At 43.2% G+C, this 20,129-nt stretch overlaps 2 protein-coding genes across 2 annotated transcripts in view; one reads left to right on the forward strand and one right to left on the reverse strand.

Moving 5' to 3' along the window:
* LOC106581114 (sacsin) overlaps positions 1–19,602 on the forward strand; it is a 30,894-nt gene extending 11,292 nt beyond the window's left edge. Inside the window, exons 6-10 of the mRNA XM_014162868.3 lie at positions 422–533; positions 715–861; positions 1,005–2,487; positions 2,626–2,717; positions 6,606–19,602. Coding sequence (XP_014018343.2) covers positions 422–533; positions 715–861; positions 1,005–2,487; positions 2,626–2,717; positions 6,606–18,181 — 13,410 coding nt within the window. The 3' untranslated portion in view covers positions 18,182–19,602. The remainder of the gene's footprint in view (positions 1–421; positions 534–714; positions 862–1,004; positions 2,488–2,625; positions 2,718–6,605) is intronic.
* LOC106581116 (gamma-sarcoglycan) overlaps positions 1–20,129 on the reverse strand; it is a 46,214-nt gene that overhangs the window by 6,145 nt on the left and 19,940 nt on the right. The window lies entirely within an intron of this gene.

A 20,129-nucleotide genomic window follows, 5' to 3' on the forward strand; every position in this document is an offset into this window, starting at 1 on the left:
GATGAGTCTGACCGCAAAGTGAAGGAAAAGCAGCCAACAAGTGCTCAGCATATGTGGGAACTCCTTCAAGACTATTTGAAAATCATTCCAGGTGAAACTGGTTGAGAGAATGCCAAGAGTGTGCAAAGCTGTCAAGGCAAAGGGTGGCTACTTTGAAGAACCTAAAATATATTTTGCTTTAACACTTTTTTGGGGGTTACTACATGATTCCATATGTGTTATTTCATAGTTTTGATGTCTTCACTATTATTTTACAATGTAGAAAATATTACAAATAAAGAAAAACCCTTGAATGAGTAGGTGTGTCCAAACATTTGACTGGTACTGTATATACAGTATTTATGTATGCCTCTTAATGTTATAAAACAAGGCCCCGAACCTTTTAAGTTGTTTTAAATGAGCTCACTGTTTTTCTCTGCAGGAGCTGATCCAGAATGCTGAGGATGCTGGAGCCACAGAGGTTAAGTTTATGTACGATGAGACAGAGTATGGAGTGGAGTCACTTTGGTCACATGACATGGCTCAGTATCAAGGTAGGTTTTAGTCATTCTCACAGATTGTTCAGTTTACCAGATATAGGGCCATTTTTGTTTTCAGTAATAAAAGTTGCAGTATAGTGAGATATTGTGCTGTTTCATTGGTTTACCAAACATCTGAAAACTGTCATCAAGATTTATCTTATTTGGATGATCTTATTTCTTGTTTTGGTTCTAGGAACGGCCTTGTATGTGTATAATGATGCAGTGTTCACGACTGAAGATTGGAATGGAATTCAGGAGATAGCAAGGAGCAGAAAGAGAGAGGATCCTTTGAAAGTTGGACGATTTGGTATTGGGTTCAACTCTGTATACCACATAACAGGTGAGGCTTTTATTGAAATATTATTTTACCTGCATATGAGTAAGGTGATTAATCAGTATTATGATTCATATATCTTTCAATCTGCACTTTTTTAAAGTTACATTTAATCAATAAATAAAAAAATCTTGTTTTGAATGTTACAGATGTCCCCAGTATATTCAGTGGAGAACAGATCGGCATGCTGGACCCTCACCAGACGCTGTTTGGTGCCCATGAGTCTGGGCAGTGTTGGAATTTGAAGACGGACATGAAGGAGATCACAGAGCTCACTGACCAGTTTGCACCCTACGTTGGCTTATTTGGAAACGCCGGTAAAACTATCAAGGACGGCAGCTTCTCTGGAACTCTGTTCCGCTTCCCCCTCCGCATTAAACCCTCCCAGCTGAGCGCCAACATCTACAACAAAGAGAAGGTGCTGGAGCTCTTTGAGTCTTTCAAAGCCGACGCTGACACAGTTCTTCTCTTCCTCAAGAGCGTTCAGAAGGTCTCCCTGCATGTGCGTGAGTCAGATGGTACAGAACGCATGCTTTTCCGGGTGACAGCAGGAGAAAACCCAGAAGACAAGCTAGAGCGTCCTAACTCTCTGAAGACCCTGGGCCTGGCCACAGACAGCTACAGCAACGGAGTGCCCAACGGTACTGTCACGTGCGCCACCTACCAGGTCAACATCGAGACCCAGGACGAGACAGCCAAGGAGACCCAGAGGACCACCTGGCTGGTATGTAATGGAGTGGGGGGTCGGGGCTTGTGCAGTGACTTGGACTCCCTGGCAGATGACCTGAAGTTCATCCCCACCATTGGCATCGCCCTTCCTCTCAGCTGCATCGACGAGGACAAGGGCGCCACGTCTGGTTTCTCGGGGCGAGCGTTCTGCTTCCTGCCTCTCCCCCCTGGAGAGGAGAGCCTGACGGGGCTGCCGGTCCACGTCAGCGGCTTCTTCGGCCTCACAGACAATCGCAGGAGCATTAAATGGCGAGAGGTGGACCAGTGGAGGGACCCTGCAGCACTCTGGAATGAGCTACTCATCGTCACCGTCATCCCCAGGGCCTACTTCACCCTCATCATGGAGGCCATCAAGAGGATCCAGACCAAGAAGGACCAAGATTTCCCCCTCTCCCCCAGAGGTGCATATGGGGCCTGGCCAGACCCCAACCAGATCAAGCCTCGCTGGAAGCCCATACTGGAGCCTCTGTTTCATGACTTGCTACAGCAGCAGGTCATCTACTCTCTCACTAACAGCTGGATCCAGGTGGACGAGGCTGTGTTTTCGGAGCTGGACACGGATGTGGACATCACAGAGATGGTTATCAGCTACCTCCAAAGCTCAGGGATGCAGGTGGCCAGGGTGCCTGCTGCTGTGGATGCGGTCCTGAACACGTACGGGACTGGTCCTGCCTCTGTGAAGAAGGTGACCCCTCCCCTGGTGCGGCAGGTGATCAGGAAGGCCAAACACAAAGGATCCTCTCAGGAGAAGCTGCTTCTGCTGGAGTTTGTCCTCAGCGACAACGGTTACAGCGACCTAATTGGTCTAGAGCTGCTGCCTTTGCAAGATGAGACATTTGCAGCGTTCTCCTCCTCTGTCAGTGATAAGGATGCAGTTTACATTGCTTCGGAAGAGTACCCCAGGTACAGAATTCAAGTTCTGAGACTTTCTCTATGCCTTTTCAAAACCATAAAAAGCCTCATATTTGAATGCAAGTATTGTTGACTGTCAGCAATATGCTAGATTGCAGCCTGAGTGTGTACTCTCTGTTTTGTTTTAAGGTCTCTTTACCCTGGACTGGAGGGACGATTCATACTGGAGGGCATTAAACCATTAGTTATGAGCAGCCTGAAGGATGCAGCCAAAAGCAGAGGTAAACCCCCACTCACATGTTACATGAATGTCCTTTTATTTTTATATCTGGTATGTGTCTGTCATCGGAGGAGCCACCTTTGTCCTAATATTAGATTTGGATACCAACATTATTTCTAGGAAATAAGATCGATGAATCTAGAAGACATGCACTCTAAAGGGTTACACGGCAGCTTCACTGACTTCACTGCCTAGTTCATAAACTCAAAGGCTGTGGTCTGTGAGGGATGTGTAAGGTTTGTAGCCAGGTAGTAGTAACTCCTGGTCACCCCATTCCCCTGCTGCCCCCGTGGGACATTATACCTGGTGCACTGCTGATAGATCATATATAACTGCTGAGTGCGTGTGTGAGCTGGCAGATGGGGGAGTCGGTTTTGTTCCTCACATTCCACTCACTGCTATCAGATCCTGGACATGCTCGCTCCCATATCCAACATGGAGTTTGCCAAATGGCCAGGAGCCAGTTGGGGAATATGCTGAATTTTCAGATTTGTCCGTTAAAGCCCTATGCTGCACGGTCCAGAGAAAACAACATGTCCACATCCTGACCGCTATGTGTGAATAAAATTGTTTTCACAGTGTGTATAATCTGGACATAATATGGCATTGAAGGATTCTTTGTATTGAGCTAGTTGTCTGTGAAACTGTTGAAAGGTCTAGCCTGGTCAGAGAGGTACACATCATTCTGACTGCCAGTGGTAGATAATATGAAGGGGTAAGGCAATAATATGCTGCTCTAACTGTAGCCATTGCATTTTTGTAAATAAGCATTGTGGATTAATTTGGAATATTTCAGAACAAGACGACAAACCTGAATAATATTGATCCATTATCAGATTTATCCTTTTAGGTTTACGAGTTGACACAGTTCTAACTTTCTACTCAGTCATTTTCCTGACGGCTCTCTGGCTCTCTGCTGGTCTGTCAATGCCACCTCATAGCTAGGACACCACTTTGGGAGCTACTGCATGCATCAGGGATTGTATTATCCCCATTACACTTAATGAAGTGGGTCACATAGAAGGTTGTCTCACACAATAGACCCTTCACACATAGCCATGCAGAACGACATGTGTATGAACCTCAGCCAGAGACACTAGCATTCCCCTACCTCAGCTGTGTTGTATGATCGCTGCCCTACAGTGGCTGTTACAGGCATTGACTGTCTGCTTACTGCAGCTCTGTATCCTGCTGCTGCAGCCTGAAGGCCTACCCCACCCAATAGGGCTCAATGGGCTCATCCTCAGAATCGCCACCTCATCATCACAGTCTCTTGTTAGATTGATTGTATCCTCTGCTATCAATGCAAACTAGTACATCAAAGTAAAATCCATTACAGTTACATTTTAAAATAAAATGTGTACAACTAAAATGACAATTTGATTTGTGGGAATCAGGGGATGTAGTTACATTTAAATTGAAATGGTTATCAACGTGATAACCTAAATGTTTAAAACATGTACTTTAAATGTAATTGCAACAATTTCTTTGGGGGTGTTCAGACTTCGACATGTTGTGTCCCGGAATCATTTTTGACATTAACCCAAACCAATACACTGCTTTTAATAGACACTATGCAAACTCTAATCTAATCTATATCATACATTTAATGTGAACAGTAGCTAACATTGCCTCAACATTGATAAAGACAATAGAATATCTTTGTGGGAGCATTTGAAAAATTATGTTCCCTTCCATCTAATTGGAAAAATGTCCCATTTCATAGTGCCCATATTGTGTTTGTATTGGTTTAGCTGTGTGAGTTCCCAGAAAAGTGTGTCTCTCTGGCAGTGTGAATTCTAATGTCACTGGAATGCATTTTGTCTTTGCTCATTGCAGGAATCTTTGTATCAGTAATTTAGTTAGAACTCATTATAGAATTATGATGTGACATTGTGAGTCTACTAAATATTAGCATATTAAGTGTGTGTTACGCTTGCCATGCTGTGCATGGTAACTTAATGTAGTTGTCATGTTTTGCTGTGCTTTGAAATCTATTTACTAGAAATCTTTGTAACGAAATGGTTGTAGTTTGCATAATTGAGCCCATATGGTCTTGATAGAAATTATAATATTTTATTTAACTAGATTTTCTAATGTCCTGTCAATCCTGACTACATTGCAGAGCCAAAATGCAAATATCTCTTGTTGATACAGGTGGTGTTGATGGGAATTAACCTGTGGCTGTGCAGTAAAGCTAATAAATCACCTAGCATGCCTGCAGGACAAACATTGTTAGATTCAAGTTTGGGCTTCGATATACTGTGCATTTGGAAAATTCAGACTTTCTCCACATTTTGTGTACATTACAGCCTTGTTCTAAAATTTATAAAATTGTGTTGTTTCCTCATCAATCTACACACAATACCCCACAATGACAAAGCAAAAACAGGTTTTTAGAAATGTTTGCAAAAAAATAAGTGGAAATATAACATTTACATAAGTATTCAGATCCTTTACTCAGTACTTTGTTGAAGTACCTTTGGCAGCGATTAAAGCCTTGTGTCTTATTGGGAATGACGCTACAAGCTTGGCACACCTGTATTTGGGGAGTTTATACCATTCTTCTCTGCAGATCCTCTCAAGCTCTGTCCGGTTGGATGGGGAGCGTCGCTGCAGCTATTTTCAGGTCTTTCCAGAGATATTCAATTGGGATAAAGTCTGGGCTCTGTCTGGGCCACTCAAGGACATTCAGAGACCTGTCCCGAAGCCACTCCTGCGTTGTCTTGGCTGTGTGCTTAGGGTTGTTGTCCTGTTGGAAGGTGAACGTTCGCCCCAGTCTGAGGTCCTGAGCGCTCTGGAGCAGGTTTTCATCAATGATCTCTCTGTACTTTGCTCCGTTCATCTTTTCCTCGATCCTGACTATTCTCTCAATCCCTGCTGCTGAAAAACATCCCCACAGCATGATGCTGCCACCACCATGCTTCACCGTAGGAATGGTGCCAGGTTTCCTCCAGACTTGGTGCTTGGCATTCAGGCCAAAGAGTTCAATCTTGGTTTCATCAGAACAGAAAATCTTGTTTCTCATGGTCTGAGAGTCTTTTTAGGTGCCTTTTGGCAAGCTCCAAGCGGGCTGTCATGTGCCTTTTTTACTGAGGAGTGGCTTCCGTCTGGCCACTCTACCATAAAGGCCTGATTGGTAGAGTGGTGCAGAGATGGTTGTCCTTCTGGAAGGTTCTCCCATCTCTCCAGAGGTACTCTGGAGCTCTTTCATTGGGTTTTTGGTCACCTCCCGGACCAAGGCCCTTCTTCCCCGATTGCTCAGTTTGGCCGAGCGGTCAGCTCTAGGGAGAGTCTTGGTGGTTCCAAACTTCTTCCATTTAAGAATGATGGAGGCCACTGTGTTGTGTTCTTGGGGACCATCAATGCTGCAGAAATGTTTTGGTACTCTTCCCCAGATCTGTGCCTCGACACAATCCTGTCTCGGAGCTCTACGGACAATTCCTTCAACCTCACGGCTTGGTTTTTGCTCTGACATGCACTGTCAACCGTGGGATCTTATATAGACAGGTGTGTGCATTTCCAAATCATGTCCAATCAATTGAATTTGCCACAGGTGAACCACAGGATGCACCTGAGGATGCACCTGAGCTCAAGTCTCATAGTAAAGGGTCTGTGTACTTATGTAAATAAGGTATTTCTGTTTTTAATTTGTAATATATTTTCCACATTTAAAAAAAAAAAATGTCTTCGCTTTGTTATTATGGGGTATTGTGTGTAGATTGAGGAAAAATGTAATTTAATCAATGCTAGAATAAGGCTGTAACGTAACACAATGTGGAAAAAGGTAAGGGATCTGAGTGCTTTCTGAATGCACTGTATGTAGTTCCTGTAAATGATAATTGAGAAAGTTAAGATTTATATTAACTTGTATGTTTATCTTCTACAGGAAGACCCTGCACTCAGGTACAAGAACTAACACCTGAACGGTCAGCTCGACTCATAAAGGAGGTCCTCTCAACAGTCTGGCCTACCAAAGACTTCACAGTCCAGTGGGAACCTGGGAACCGAGAGAAGAAGCATCCTACACATGCTTGGCTAAAGATGGTTTGGAAGCATCTGTATATTAACTTTGCTGATGACCTTAGTACCTTTGAAGACCTGCCTTTGATTCCAAATGTGCCCCTGGTGGAAAGTGTGGACTCAGTCGGGCTCCATCGTCTCAAAACTCCATCCCCTATTATCATTGTGGATGAGGAGGAGGCCCCACTCTCTGAAAGCCTTCTTGAAATCATGAAAAAACTTGGAGTAGTAGTAATGAAAAAGTTGGACCTGTGTTTGCAGCATCCTCTACTGAAGAACTACATCCATCCTTCATCTCCCAGTATGCTACTGCAAATCATGGACAGGTCATCAACCCAGAGAGTGGCCAGCCTGGTCTCATCTTTCTCTAGCAAACAGAAAGTGGCACTGAGAGACTTCCTGGCAGGACTGTCCGACATCACAGAGAAAGAGAAGCGTATCCTCCTGGAGCTGACCATCTTTGAGAAAGTAGGGCCTTGTTCAGAGAAAGGCATCCCAACATATACCTCACTGAGAGGAGCCAGGGCTTTACACCATACTGCCAAGTATCCACCAGATGTCAAACTATCCATCAATGTTGTGGGCTGCAGTGATGAGGCATCGATTCGTCTCATTAAGATGCTGACCGTGGAACAGGTGAAAACCACTGAATGCTTGAAGTTGGTTGTTCAAGACATGGAGAAAGGGTTTTACTCAAAAGAGGATATCACTAAAATCATGCTCTGGGCCCTTAAGCATCTGTCATTCCTAAAGAATGAAAACAAAGCTGTGATTGGATGGCTTTCGGCTCTGAAGTTCATTCATACATTTGCAGGGAAATCTGTTACTGCTACAGACCTTTTTGACCCTGAGCTGGAGATTTTACAGAATCTGTTCTACATGGAGGAGAAGAATAGGTTTCCCACAAATGCATATACATCCTCTCCTGATATGCTACATTCACTGAGACAACTTGGACTTAAAAGTGAAGTACAACTCAGCGAAAAAGATGTACTTCAGGTGGCACAGAAGATCGAGGAATTACAGGGTGGCACTGAGCCAGAATGGGAACCAGTTATACAGAAAGCGAAAACACTGCTGCAAATTCTGAATAGACAAACCAAGCTGGTCAAGTCTTCAGAAGCTCAGACATCCTTGCAAAAACTGAAATGGGTGCCAGTCTGCAAGGACAGACCTGTAAATTACCCAAAGTCGCTTGCCTGGATGGGAGACACCCATAACATCTGCTCATTCTCAGAAATGTGCGATATATCCCATGCAGTGCTGGTAGGCTCTTCAGTTGCACTTGTGGAGCGCACTTCTTCTGGCATGAAGAAGGCCCTGAAGTTATCTATAGAGCCACAGATTGATCAAGTGTTACAGCATTTAAAGGCAGTGAATGACTGGCACAGGTCTCAAGCATTTACCACGGAAGACTGGTATCAATTCCAACAGATCCTTATTGAGATTTATGATTTCATGCAAGCACACCTTGAAGATGCAAGAGAGGCAATGAAGTCACTGCCATTTGATTGGGTGTGGACTGGCAAGACCTTCTCATCACCTAGCCACACAGTTCTAAAACCCATTCCTGACCTAGATTTGCAACCCTACCTGTACTCTTTGCCAAAGACCATAGCAAAGTTTCACAAACTTTTCAAATTCTGTGGTTCCGTTGAAGAGGTTGTCCCAAACCATGTGTTCGATGTGATCAAAACAGTAAGGCAAAGGTGTGAGGAAGAAATGACACAAGAAGAAAGTAAGCATGATCTCCTCCTCCTGATAAATATTCTGAGATGGCTGTATAACAGTCACATTTCTGTGGACAGTGACATGCATGTACCAATCCTTTGCTACAAGGATCCAAGCAAACTGGCCATGAAACCCATTCACGAATGCACGTACTGCGACATTAAAGTGGAGGATCTACATGACTTGCTTGATGATACATCAGAACCCATTATCTTAGTCCATGATGACATCCCCATGAAAACAGCAGAATGGCTTAACGTACCATGTTTGAGTACAAGACTGATAAACCCAGAAAACCTTGGCTTTGAACAATCAGGCCAACGGGAGCCTCTGACAGTGAGAATAAAGAACATTCTAGAAGAATATCCATCTGTCGCAGATATTTTCAAAGAACTTCTTCAGAATGCAGATGATGCGAGTGCTACAGAGTGTAGCTTCCTGATAGACATGCGAAAGAATATTGACATTCGAGAGAACCTGCTTGACCCTGGCATGATTATATGCCATGGCCCCTCCTTGTGGTCATTCAACAATTCTACATTCTCTGACACTGACTTTCTGAACATAACAAGGTTAGGTGGGTCAATGAAGAGATGTGAGGCAGACAAAGTTGGCAAATTTGGCCTAGGTTTCAACTCAGTTTATCACATCACTGACATCCCCATCATAATGAGCAGAGAGTTCATGATCATGTTCGATCCAAACATCAACCACATCAGCAAGCACATTAGAGACCGGTCAAACCCAGGAATCAAGATCAACTGGAGCAAACAACAGAAACGGCTACGAAAGTTCCCCAATCAATTCAAACCCTTCATCAATGTCTTCAATTGTCAACTTCCTCTTGCACAAGAGTCTCCGTACAAGTATGATGGAACACTGTTCAGACTCCCCTTCAGGACCGAGCAAGAGGCATCAGTGAGTGAAATCAGCAGTATCTACTACAACACCCCAGACATCTACTCCCTTGTTGATGAGTTCAGTATATGTGGCCACCGGCTCATTCTCTTCACGCAGCATGTGGGCTCCATGGTACTGAAGTACCTGAAATATGAAGAGCCCAATCCAGCAGCAGCACAGGATGTTGTTACTATCAATAAAAGTGTATGGTCATCCAAAGCTGCATATGGACCTCTGAGCATCCTGAAATCTGCCGCAAAAGTAATGAAAAGGGTTGCAGCCACCAACAGGGTACCGGCTGACACTCCCAAGTCTGGCTGTATCATACGCATTGTGGTGGAGGAGTTTCACAATGTGTTCAAGCGCATAGTTGATCTCCAGTCACCCCTCTTCAGAGGTTCAGAGGAGGATCCTTCCTCATACTTTGAAATGGCTGCCAAAGACGGAAAGAACAGACGACTCACAGACGAAATGCCCCAAAAGGCAGTTGATCTAACAAACTGGCTCATTTGTTCATGTATGGATGTGACCGAAGCTCTCAAATTTTCACTTGGTGAGAGTGGAAAACGACTTGGACTAGTGCCTTGTGGGGGTGTAGCTGTTCTGCTCTCAGAGGAGGAGAATCGAAAATGGACAGTGAAGGCAAACACCAACCACACCAACCCGATAGGAGAGGTGTTTTGCTATTTACCTCTCAGAATCAAGACAGGCTTGCCAATTCATATAAACGGCTGTTTTGCTGTGACATCTAACCGCAAAGAGATATGGAAGACGGACACCAAAGGACACTGGAACTCAGTGTTCATGAGACATGTGATTGTCCAGGCATACATAGCAGCACTCAATATGCTGCGTTCAATGGCAGAAAGTGGAGAACTACTTGACTACAGCTACTACGTAGCATGGCCTGATCCAAGTGTGGTACACGATGACTTCACAGTGATCAGCCAAGGAGTCTACCAAGAGATCGCCAAAGGGGGTGACTGTGACCATGCAAAAGTTTTCTCAGATGGCAAAACCTGGGTATCAATCAAGTATGTCAGATTCCTAGATGACTCCTTGCTCTGTAGACCAGACATTGGTCCTGCTGCTTTCAAGATTTTCCTAAAATACCTCAAGAAGAGCAGCTCGCAAGACCTCTGTGCTGTTGAGCTGCCTGAATGGGTCAAGGAAGGTTTTGATGATGCTGGGTGCAAAGGGAAGCTGATAGAGAACACCCTGACAGAAAAGCAGTTCTTCTTAGATGTCTTTTTTCCCCATATCCAAGACATCGACAACGAACTTCGGAATCCCCTAATGCATTATGTCTTGAATGACAAACTGGAGGAATTTGCATCAATTCTTATGGAGACTCCATGCATCCCATGCTCTGGCCCCAATCAACAATTAGTCTTACCATCCAGACTAATCCATCCAGAAGGAAGAGTTGCAAAACTGTACAACACTGATGATGGAAGATTTCCAGAAGGAACCTCGAAAGACTACATGAATCCAGTGTGCTTGGTCAAGCTAGTACAGCTGGGAATGGTCAAAGATGACCTCTCTTGGGAGGATTTGATTGATCGTGCTGAATCTGTGTTCGATCTAAATGAAAATGATCACACTGCTGCATGTCTTCGGAGCAGCATTATTCTCAGTCTCATTGATGAGAAGCTGAAAATGACAGACTCAGGAGCAGGTAAACTACTGGAGAAGCTACAGGACATAAAGTTCCTTCCTTTTCTGACAAAGCCTGCAGGGTTTTCACTACCATGGCATGGGAATACATTCCCCCCGTCCACTATGTTTTCTGCCAAAGAGCTCTTTACGACTGACCACCAGGACACAGTGTGCTTGATGAAGCCCATCCTTAATGAGAACTCTCCATCTTTCAAAGGGTGCGGCCCGATCACATTGGCTGTAAAAGACTCTCTCGGATTGATAAGAAAGCCAACAGTTGGACTAGTTGTTAGTCAACTTAAGGAACTTGCTAAGTCATTTGACGGAGTTACTTTATATCAGGAAAATATTACCAATGCCTGCTACAAATACCTACATGAAGAAATGCTCCAGGATGCCAAAGCAAAGACACAGATCAATGAGGAGCTGAAATCCTTTTGCTCCATTCTGGTGGAGAACACTTACGTTGAGCCCTCCAAAGTTGCATTCTACCAGAACTTTGATGCAGCACCATATCTCTACCAGCTTCCCAACAAGTACAGAAACAGTTGCCGTGAGCTCTTTGAGAATGTTGGGGTTCAGTCAAGCTTCACAGTTGAGAACTTTTCAGCTGTCCTTGAATTAGTGAAACAGGAGTGTGGGAAAAGAGCACTCTCTGAGGATAGCTTTCAGCTCTCTCGCAGAATCATTAGTGAAGGAATATGGGGCTTAATCAGAGACAAAAAACAAGAATTCTGCCAAGCTACCTACAGGGCAATTCTCCTTCCTGACATCCATCTTACACTGCAGCCATCGAAGTCTCTGTGTTACAATGACTGTCCTTGGATCAAAGTCAGAGACACAACTGTGAAATATTGCCATGCAGATATTCCAAGAGAGGTTGCTGTGAAATTAGGAGCAGTTCCCAAACGTCACAAAGCCCTGGAAAGGTATGCCTCAAATATCTGCTTCACTACTCTTGGAAGTGAGTTTGGACAAAAAGAGAAACTCACAAGTAGAATTAAAAGTATTCTCAACGCTTACCCATCAGAAAAGGAAATGCTAAAGGAACTCTTGCAGAATGCAGATGATGCTAAAGCAACTGAAATCTACTTTGTGTTTGATCCAAGAACCCACCCCACAGACAGAATATTTGATGACAAATGGTTGCCAATGCAAGGCCCATCATTGTGTGTCTACAACAATCAGCCTTTCACTGAGGATGATGTCAGAGGAATCCAGAACCTAGGAAGAGGAACAAAAGAAGCAAACCCTGGCAAAACTGGACAATATGGCATAGGATTCAACTCTGTGTATCACATCACAGACTGCCCATCTTTCATGTCAAACAATGACATTCTTTGCATCTTCGATCCACATGCACGATATGCACCCGGGGCGACATCTGTTAGTCCGGGAAGAATGTTTAGAGACTTGGACTCTGACTTTAGATCTCAATTCTCTGATGTGCTAAATCTTTACCTGGGATCTCATTTCAAGCTTGAACATTGCACAATGTTCAGATTCCCCATACGCTCAACAGAAATGGCCAAAATATCAGAGATCAGCTCTGTACCTGCATCAGACAGAATGGTGCAAAACCTTCTGGATAAACTAAAAACCGATGGGGCAGAACTCCTCATGTTCCTCAACCACATGGAGAAAATTTCCATCTGTGAAATAGAGAAAGCTACAGGAGACCTGAAGGTGCTATACTCCGTGACTGCTAAAATCACAGATGGTGACCGTCTAAAACGCAAGCAATTTCACGCCTCAGTGGTGGATAGTGTGACAAAAAGGAAGCAGCTCACTCAAATTCCAGTCCAGCAGATAACCTACTCAATTGATATAGAGGACTCCGATGGCAATCTAACAACTTGGATGGTCTGCAATCGTTCTGGCTTCTCCTGCATAGAGAAAGTCTCAAAGAGTGTGATTTCAGCCCACAAAAATGAAGACATTACTCTCTTTCCACGTGGAGGTGTGGCTGCATGTGTAAGCCACAACTATAAGAAGCCCCACAGAGCATTCTGCTTTCTGCCCCTTTCAATGGAGACTGGCTTGCCCTTTCATGTTAATGGGCATTTTGCATTAGATTCTGCCAGGAGAAACCTATGGAGGGATGACAATGGAGTAGGAGTGAGGAGTGACTGGAACAACAACTTGATGACATCTTTGATAGCTCCTGCCTATGTGGAGCTGTTGATTCAGCTGAAACGACAGTACTTCCCGGGACCCGATCCCACCATGACTGTGTTACAGGGAACACCAATTCACATCGTTAAAGACACTTTGAGGAAATTCCTGTACTTCTTTCCAGTCAACAGACTTGACATCCAGCCAGATTGGTACTGTCTTGTCAAAGCAGTGTACACCTGCATTCATGCTGACCTGAAACGTCTCCTTCCTGTCGTTAGGGCTCCCCACATTGACAACACAGACATGCACTCTGCCGTATACATCTCCTGGGTGAACACATCCTCTGCCAACAAAGGTCGCGCATTCTTTGACAATCTACTGCAGGATGAACTTCAACATCTGAAGAACACAGAATACAACATCTCCTCACGCAAGTCTGTTGCAGAAAACGTCTTCCGACTCAAGGCCCTGCTTTCGGATGTGGGCTTCAACTTGGTCCACAGTTGTGATGAAACAGCAAGTCTTTACTTCTGTTTGGATGATGCAGGCATTCCTGTGAGCTATGTTACCCCAGAGGATGTACGAAAATTTCTCCTCACATTCTCGTTCCCAGACACATCTTGCCAAGTTGGGAAACTTCCCTGTCGACTCCAGCAGTCCAATTACAAGCTCTTCCACAGCCTGAAGCTTCTGGTTGACTACTGCTTCAAAGACGTAGAGGAGAATGAAATCAGCATAGAGGGGCTACCACTGCTGATGACAATGGACAACATACTCCAGGTGTTTGATTCCAAGAAACCAAAGTTTCTGTCCACACACCATGAACTGGTCTCATCAAGGAAAGAGCTGTTCATGAATACACTGTACATGAAGTACAACAACATCCTGATGAATTCAGGTGTTGCAAAGGTCTTCGACATCAGCAGTTTTGGGGAACTGTTGAGTTCTGTTCTACCACGTGAATATAGAACAAGAATCCCTGTGAAGTGGAGAGACGGCTACGCCAGTGAGTCTTGGCTGAAAGGTGCGTGGCACTTCATCAGTGAGAACATTGCAGTCAAGGAAGAGCAGGCAGGCATCAAACCCAATTTCGAGACTGTACTTGACCTACTGAAAGACTGGGCTTTGCTGCCAGGAATCAAATTCATGGTTTCAAGCAACAAGCTGGTTGTCCCTGATCACGATGTGTTGCTTCCCTTGAGTTTGATAAGCGCAGCTATCTTTCCAAACGGGCAAAATGACAAAGTCTTTCACATCATAATGAAAGGGGGATGCATTCAGCTTGCTGTCAACAAAATATGCTTCAAAGAGAATCCTGTCCTTCCTTTTCTGGCACAGCATACAGCAAACATAGACAACCCATCCAGCATCCTGAAAGCACTGGAGTACATGATTCAGACGGCAGCTTTCAAAACAGGAAGCTTAACTGACAAAGACTTTGAGGCTCTTCTGTTGTACTTCAACTGTAATTTGATCAACCTCTCCCAAGAGGACATTCAAACTCTGAAATTGCTCCCATGCTTCAAAGCAGTCAGTGGCAGATACATCAGTATTGCAAACTTTGGGTCATGCTATGTTCTGGCAAAAAGCATTCCCTCTGCAGATATGGAAAAATGGGCCCATACAACATCCTTTGCCTTTCTTGCTGACAATCCACAATTGAAGGAACTGTACAGTTTCCTTGGATGTTTCCCAATAGATGATCTGGAAGTCTACCTGAGGCATCTCCTTCCAAAGTTTGACAGCCTGTCATACGATGCAAAAATTGAGCACCTTGTATATCTGAAGGAGAGACTTTTGGCAATAGAGGAGTCATGTGGGATGAAGGATCAGCTGTATGAGAAACTGGAAGGTCTGCCATTAATCTATGACTACACCAACAGACTCAGGTCTACCAAAATGTTCTACGATCAAACCGTGAAGGTGTTCGAAGTGATGCTCTCTCCAAAAGCATTCATACCCAATGACTTTTTCAAGAAGGTTGAGCAAGTGTCAAAGCCAAAAAATGGAACAGCATTTCTCACCTCATGGATCACATTCCTAAGGAATATAGGTCTCAAACACATTGTCTCTCAACAGCAAATTCTCCAGTATGCAAAAGAAGTCAGCATCAAAGCTCCAACAGAGAACTGGTCCAAAGAAAAATCCCAAATGATTGTTGATGTTCTCCTTAACCACATATTCAATGAGAGGACAGACCTATTTGTTGGAGCTTTCCTCAAAGAGCTGTCAATGATAGCATTCCTTTGTCCTGAGCGTGCACCCACTGAGCTGATCCGGCTCCATGCTCAATTCCAAGAGATGAATGGCACTCTCCCTCTGATACGTTTCAGTGAGTCTCAAGTCAATCCAAAATTCAAACAAACTGATATCATTCAATTGCTATGGACATCATGTCCCATTCTCCCAGAGAAGGCCACACCAGCAGCCATTAAAGACCAGGAGGGAAGCACACTGACTGGCCAAGAACAACTGGACTTAGTGCTGCGGATATTAAGTGTCAACTTGGAACCCCCCTTGGACAAAGTGATAAGCAACTGCAAAAATATCTGCAACATATCCAATCCTGACGATGACATGGTGAAAACAAGAAACAAAGTCTTGAGATCCACCTACGAATTTCTCAATGCAGATAAAAGAGAGTTTCGCTTCCAGCTACTAGGGGTGAGTTTTGTCATGGTTGAGGAGGGCTGGAAACTTCTAAAGCCAGAGGAGGTTGTCATCAACTTGGACAATGAATCTGACTTCAAGCCATACCTATACAAACTACCACTAGAGCTTGGCATCTTTCATCAGATGTTTAAGCTTTTGGGCACAGAGGATGTTGTATCAACAAAACAATATGCTGAAGTGCTGTGCCGCATTCACAGAAATTCAGAGGGTAAGCAGCTCGATCCGAATGAAATGAGAACTGTGAAAAGGGCTGTCTCAGGGCTGTTCAAAAGCCTACAGAATGACCCAGTTCAGATACGCAAAGACCTTGAGAGCCTCAAAGATTTTATATTTTACCTGCCAAGTCACGATGGTAGATTAACCAAATCAAACAGTTTAGTGTTTGACGATGCCCCACACTACAAGAGCAGAATTCAGGGTAATGTAGGCGTTCAGATGCTTGTGGACATGAGTCAGTGTTATCTTGGCAAGGACCATTCCTTCCACACAAAGCTGATCATGCTGCTCCCACAGAAGCTAAGGCCAAGACTCCTGAGTAGTATCCTCGAGGAGCAACTGGATGAGGAGTCTCCCAAAATGTGCCAGTTTGGAGCTCTCTGTTCGCTTCAGGGTCGCCTTCAACTTCTACTGTCATCAGAACAGTTCATCACAGGACTGATACGAATAATGAAGCATGAAAATGACAATGCATTCCTTGTGAATGAAGAAAAAGCCATACGATTGTGCAAAGCACTTTGTGAGGGATTGAAGGTGTCTTGTTTTGAGAAACTCCAGACGACACTAAGAGTGAAAGGTTGCAGCCCTATCCCACATAGCCGGAGTGAAACTCTTGCCTTCCTGAAAAGGTACGGGACAGCTGTGATTCATCTCTACATCCAACACTCAGACAGCAAAGACATAAATTTTCTCTTAGCGCTGGCGATGACACTAAAATCTGCAACGGACAACTTGATATCTGACACCTCCTATCTAATTGCTATGCTGGGCTGTAACGACATCTACAGAATCACAGAGAAGCTGGACAACCTTGGCGTCAAGTATGACTCCACAGAGGCCTCAAAACTCGAGCTTCCCCTCCCTGGAACACCCATACCAGCTGAGATACACCATATACTCCTTATGGATCCAATGAATGTGTTTTACCCAGGAGAATATGTGGGTTACCTTGTGGACTCTGAAGGAGGGGATGTCTATGGCGGATATCAGCCCACGTACACGTATGCCATCATTGTTCAAGAAGTAGAGAAAGAAGAGGAGGACAACTCAAGCTTCCTTGGGAAATGCTTCCAAATTGACATTGGATATAGTGAGTACAAAATAGTCAGTTCTCTTGATCTGTACAAATTCTCTAGACAAGAGGAAAGTACTCATATCCGAGACAGCAGAGCCACATCGACTCCAACAACCCCCCCAGAATGTCACTCTCCTGGTCCTGGTCCAGGATTGGTGCCTCCCCTTTTTACTAGAAAGGAAAATCACAAAGTACCTCCCACAAAACAATCTCCCAAAAAGATAAGACTTAGTGCATTGCCAGAAATCCTAAAAGATGTGACTTTAGTTATTGAGCAAGCTTGGAAACTCGCTGAAACGGAAAGGAAGAAGATAATTCGCCGGTTGTATCTCAAGTGGCATCCGGACAAGAACGCAGAGAATCTAGACGTGGCTACAGAGGTCTTCAAGCATTTACAGAATGAAATCAACAGGATGGAGAAGCAGACTCTGACAGATCAGCAGAACACTGACCGAGCATCCAGGAGAACTTTCTCAACTTCTTCCACCCGCTTCCAGTCAGAGAAGTTTTCATTTCAAAGATTTTACACATCGTGGAACCAAGAGGCAACAAGCCATAAGTCTGAGAAACAGCAGTTCCGGGAGCAGTTCACTACTTATGCAGGGTCGTCACATTCTAATCGCTTCTTTGTGCCCCCGACCTTCAAGTCTGTTGGCAATCCTATGGAAGCCCGCAGGTGGCTCAGGCAAGCAAGAGCCAACTTTTCTGCTGCACGGAATGACCTTCACAAAAATGCCAATGAGTGGGTGTGTTTCAAATGCTACCTAGCTACGAAACTAGCCTTGATAGCTGCCGACTATTCTGTCAGAGGGAAATCAGACAAGGATGTGAAACCCACATCACTGGCACAGAAAGTGGAGGAGTACAACCCACAGCTAGCAGGACTTGCCAAGGATGTCAACATCTTGGAGGGATATGGTGTGGACAGCCTAAGAACTCGCTATCCTGACCTCTTACCCTTTCCCCAGATCCCCAATGACAGATTCACGTCTGAGGTGGCAATGAGAGTGATGGAATGTACAGCACGGATCATCATCAAACTTGAAACTTTTGTGCAACAAAAAATCTAGTTCTGCCATGTGATTGGAACATATTAGACCATTTAAAACAAATATGCATAGATCCACTGAACAACAGAAGATTATACTAGCTGTGTGCAATACTGATTAGTATATTCTTGTTTTGAGGCAAAATTAAGTATCCAGCTGGCAGCTTAGATATGCAGCACGCCAGTACCAATATTGGTTCTGTGGCTAATGTATACATGTATGGCTCTTCATATCCTAACAACAAGCTGCCTGAAAGTAATTTGATGTGGCTGTACCATTCTACAAAGACAGAAATTATCTTTAGCTGCAATGCTGTATATACAAATGCCCCAGCAATACTTTTTTAACCAAAGTCCCATGTTGAATATATTTGCTCTCAGATAATTGAGTACAACTATGCTGCTTTTTTACTTGACCTTTTATACAAGTATATTTTTCCTGCCATTTGTCTGTATTTTGTTTGTTACCATCTAAAAAGTCAAGTTAATTGATTCTTGACAATTCTCTCATGTTGTCACTGTTGTCATGCAATGTGTTCTATTTGCAATATCTGAAAATCAACCAACACAATTACAATCATATTTGTACTTTGAAAATGTAATTTTTATATTTTGAAGGTGGTTTATTTTATTTTTTTAATAAGTTGTAAATGTTCTGTATCATAGTCTTTGCTTGTAAATGGACAAAGCACTTTCTCAAAACTCCTCCAGTACTTGCACTTGTAGAGTGCTTGTGATACCCTAACAGATTGGGAGAAATAGACTGAAAGGAAAATTATGAATGTTGCATCTATACTTTAGATTCTGTTTTATCATCATTGATTGTGTCTCCACTGAATTGTTTGTCAGTTTATCATACTTTGAGTGGTGTCTTTTAGGAGCACAACTGTACACTACATCTACTGTAATTATCTGTATGCTGACGAGTATGTATATCAGGTACTTTTTGTAGTACTCATGATAAGAAAGCAGTTACCTGCTTTGAAAACATCATGGGTCAAAAGGATTAATTACGGATTGAGCTGACCAAAATGATTTAGGGCAAGGATTCATCCTTAAGAAAAATCTTGATTACCGTAACGAAGATCCATGGTGTTCTATAGATAGGTAATGTAACATATGTTTATTTTGCCAAAGTTGAATCAAGCTCTGTTTCATTTGGTTGTCTGATCTTTTCATATTAGAGGAATATTGCAGGAGGCATCCTTGTGTGGTGCCTGTTTTTGTCAATTATCTTTAGTCTTTTTGTCCTTTAATTTTCATGAATGATGTTTGGGGACTAGAAATCCACTGGCAACATATTGTTGATACATTAAAATGTCATGTTTTTTTATGTTTAATGCCAAGGGGAATCCTTTGAAGACATCTTTGACAAACTTTAGCAGAGGAAAATGTAAATCTTGATGTACGCAGTGCCATAGTTAATAAATTCCCCCACATAAATTGAGTCAACCCTCCTTCTGTATAATACATAACCAGTATAATGCACTTAATGGTAACCTTAAAAGTGAGAATCTATTAAAGAATTAAAGGTACAGTTGCTGGCATATATATATATATATATATATATATATATATATATATATATATATATATATATATATATATATATATATATATATATATATATATATATATATATATATATATATATATATATATATATATATATATATATATAGTTTCATTTGAACTGTAATAGCGTAACTAATGAATTGGTTATAACAGGAATTAAGTACAAACACTGGAGAAGTAACAAGCATGTATGGGCATGTATTCTGTGACTATAGGCAGTGGCATGGGATTGTCTATAGACATGTAAACAAAGAACAGGAAATACTGCATGTTTGACTATTTCGTCTGAGCCATGGCTGGGGAATTTTCATGATGTACTACTGTTGCAGAGATGCTCCACTAGAGTGCATCACTGCTATACATTATGGAAGAAAAGTAATACGCAATGGACATCA

Source organism: Salmo salar, chromosome 20 (genome assembly GCF_965601325.2).
Source record: "Salmo salar chromosome 20, fSalSal1, whole genome shotgun sequence".
Classification (NCBI taxonomy): Eukaryota; Metazoa; Chordata; class Actinopteri; order Salmoniformes; family Salmonidae; genus Salmo; species Salmo salar.